We start from the raw sequence: 1,956 nt of genomic DNA on the forward strand, positions 1-1,956 counted from the left end.
CTGCCGCCCATCCGCAGAGGGAGGGACACACGCCGGGGCTGCGGGTACAATTACAGCGCAATTACCTCCACCCGCCCAAGCGAGATGAATGGGGAGACGTGTGTGCCTCGTGAACAGCAGCTTTGAAAGCCTCGCGCGCCCCTCTCATTACCCGCCCCCTCCACAAAGAGGCCTTTGAAGGTGAGCGCATGGCTCTCGGCTGGAGCCTAATTGAGCATCTTGTGCCGGACCCCAGTCCGGGTATAAAAGTGCCGGCGCAGGAGCCATCGCCACAGTCACAGGTCCTCCCTGCACCTCCGCTCAGCCCAGAACCAGAACCAGAACAGAACCCGACAGCATGTCCTACAGCCTCAGCTCCCGGTCCCTCTCCTCCCGCTCCCTGGGCGGCTGCCTGCGGTTCCCGTCCTCCTCCTGCGGCTCTTTCTACCCCGGCAACTCCTGCTCCGGCAACTTCTACCCTGGCAACACCTGCTCCGGCAACGTCTACCCCGGCAGCGCCTGCTCTGGCAATGTCTACCCCGGCAACGTGGCATACGCCCAGGGCACCTGCCAGCAGGACTCCCCGCCCTACGGCTGCCAGGAGACCTGCTGGGAGCCCGCCGGCTACCAGGCGCCCTCCTACGGCCGCAGGTCCTCCTCGCTCCGCCGGTCCTACGGGGCCACCTGCCCGGGCTCCCTGGGCTGCGGCAGCACCGGCCTCGGGCCTTTTGGTTACGGAGGCTCCGCTGCCCAGTCCCCCGGCTGTGGTGCCGGCTACTGCCGTCCCACCTACTTCTCGTCCAGGACCTACCAGGGCCCCTCTTTCCAGCCGGCCTGCGGCTCGGGCTGCTACGGACAGACTTACTGACGGGCTCTGACCCACGGGGACGGGGACGCCCGCGCCTGAGCAGCACCCCTGGACGTCCGGCCTCGGCCTCAGCCTGACCCGCCTCGCAGCCTCCTGAACCCCGCTTCCTGGGGCCCAGCCCCCGGGGCCTTCTCTGCCGGCCTGGGAGCCGGAGCTCGGCCACTCCTGAGGCTGTCCCTCTCCTCCCGGGCGCTGTCCTGTCTCACCGTCACCATCTCGCGTGGACGCAGCATTGAAATAAACGCTGTCTGCGATGAGCTGCGGCTGCCGTGTTGTTTGTGCAGGCGCCGCGTTTAGGGAGAGGAAGCTGCGCCGTCGGGGCGTGGGGGGGGGGGGCGTGTGGTGTCTCCCGTGTCCCCTGTGTCATTGGTGTTTGCGGCGGGAAGCAGGGAGGGGAGGGGAGACCACGTCCCCTCCTCGGTGCTGGCCCCCCTGTGGCTTCGGGGATGTTGTTTGGCTTCCTGGGAACCATATACATGGAGCTCCGACTGCGGAGCCGGTGAGACGGGACTCCCTGCCTCGGGCCACGCTGGCAGCTCCCGCTGTCGCCCACGTGGGCAGCAACAAGGGCCGTGACGGGGCCAGGCCGCGCGTCGCGGGGGGAGCACAAGCCACCGGCCCCGGAGCCGCGTGGGAAGCGGGGGAAGCTCACTGTTGGTGCAGAAGCTGCGTCTCCGTCCACAGGAAACCGCGGCCGGTGGGTCTGGGGGGTGAGGGAGGGAGGGAGGTCCTTCGGGAAGAGCCCCAGGTGGGCCTGGACACGCAGGACCTTTGGGAAAACACGTGTCCGGGAAGATGGGAGGCCAGGTTGCTGGAGGAATCTGGGAGCCATGAGACCCACGCGGGTCTGAGCTCAGGAGGTTTTTCATTTCTATAACTGGATAAAACCGTGCACTTGGTGGGACTGGTCCAGGGACTGAACGCGGGGTTTTATTTTCAACGGAACGTGTTTTCTGATGGACGCAGCTGACCCTGTCTGACCCGCCGCCAGTTCCGTTCCACGCGGTTTAATTTGCCGTAAACGCAGAGCCGTCTGGGTGGGTCGCCAGCAAACACTCACTGCAGGTCGCTGTGGGAGCTGTCACTTTGCAGCCTCGAGTGCAGGAAGC

At 66.3% G+C, this 1,956-nt stretch overlaps 1 protein-coding gene across 1 annotated transcript; it reads left to right on the top strand.

The window, feature by feature from the left end:
* The first annotated feature begins 293 nt into the window (after window positions 1-293).
* On the top strand, window positions 294-911 carry LOC132229158 (keratin-associated protein 13-1-like). Its single transcript, XM_059685909.1, has one exon. It carries the CDS (start codon window positions 338-340, stop codon window positions 845-847), a length of 510 nt encoding a protein of 169 aa, XP_059541892.1. The 5' UTR covers window positions 294-337; the 3' UTR covers window positions 848-911.
* The last annotated feature ends 1,045 nt before the right edge of the window (window positions 912-1,956 follow it).

This window comes from Myotis daubentonii, chromosome 3, assembly GCF_963259705.1.
Source record: "Myotis daubentonii chromosome 3, mMyoDau2.1, whole genome shotgun sequence".
In the NCBI taxonomy this organism is placed as follows: Eukaryota; Metazoa; Chordata; class Mammalia; order Chiroptera; family Vespertilionidae; genus Myotis; species Myotis daubentonii.

Bases quoted from the DNA above. Each gene is read 5' to 3' on its own strand.
- LOC132229158 (XM_059685909.1), top strand. From the start codon at position 338: ATGTCCTACAGCCTCAGCTCCCGGTCCCTCTCCTCCCGCTCCCTGGGC.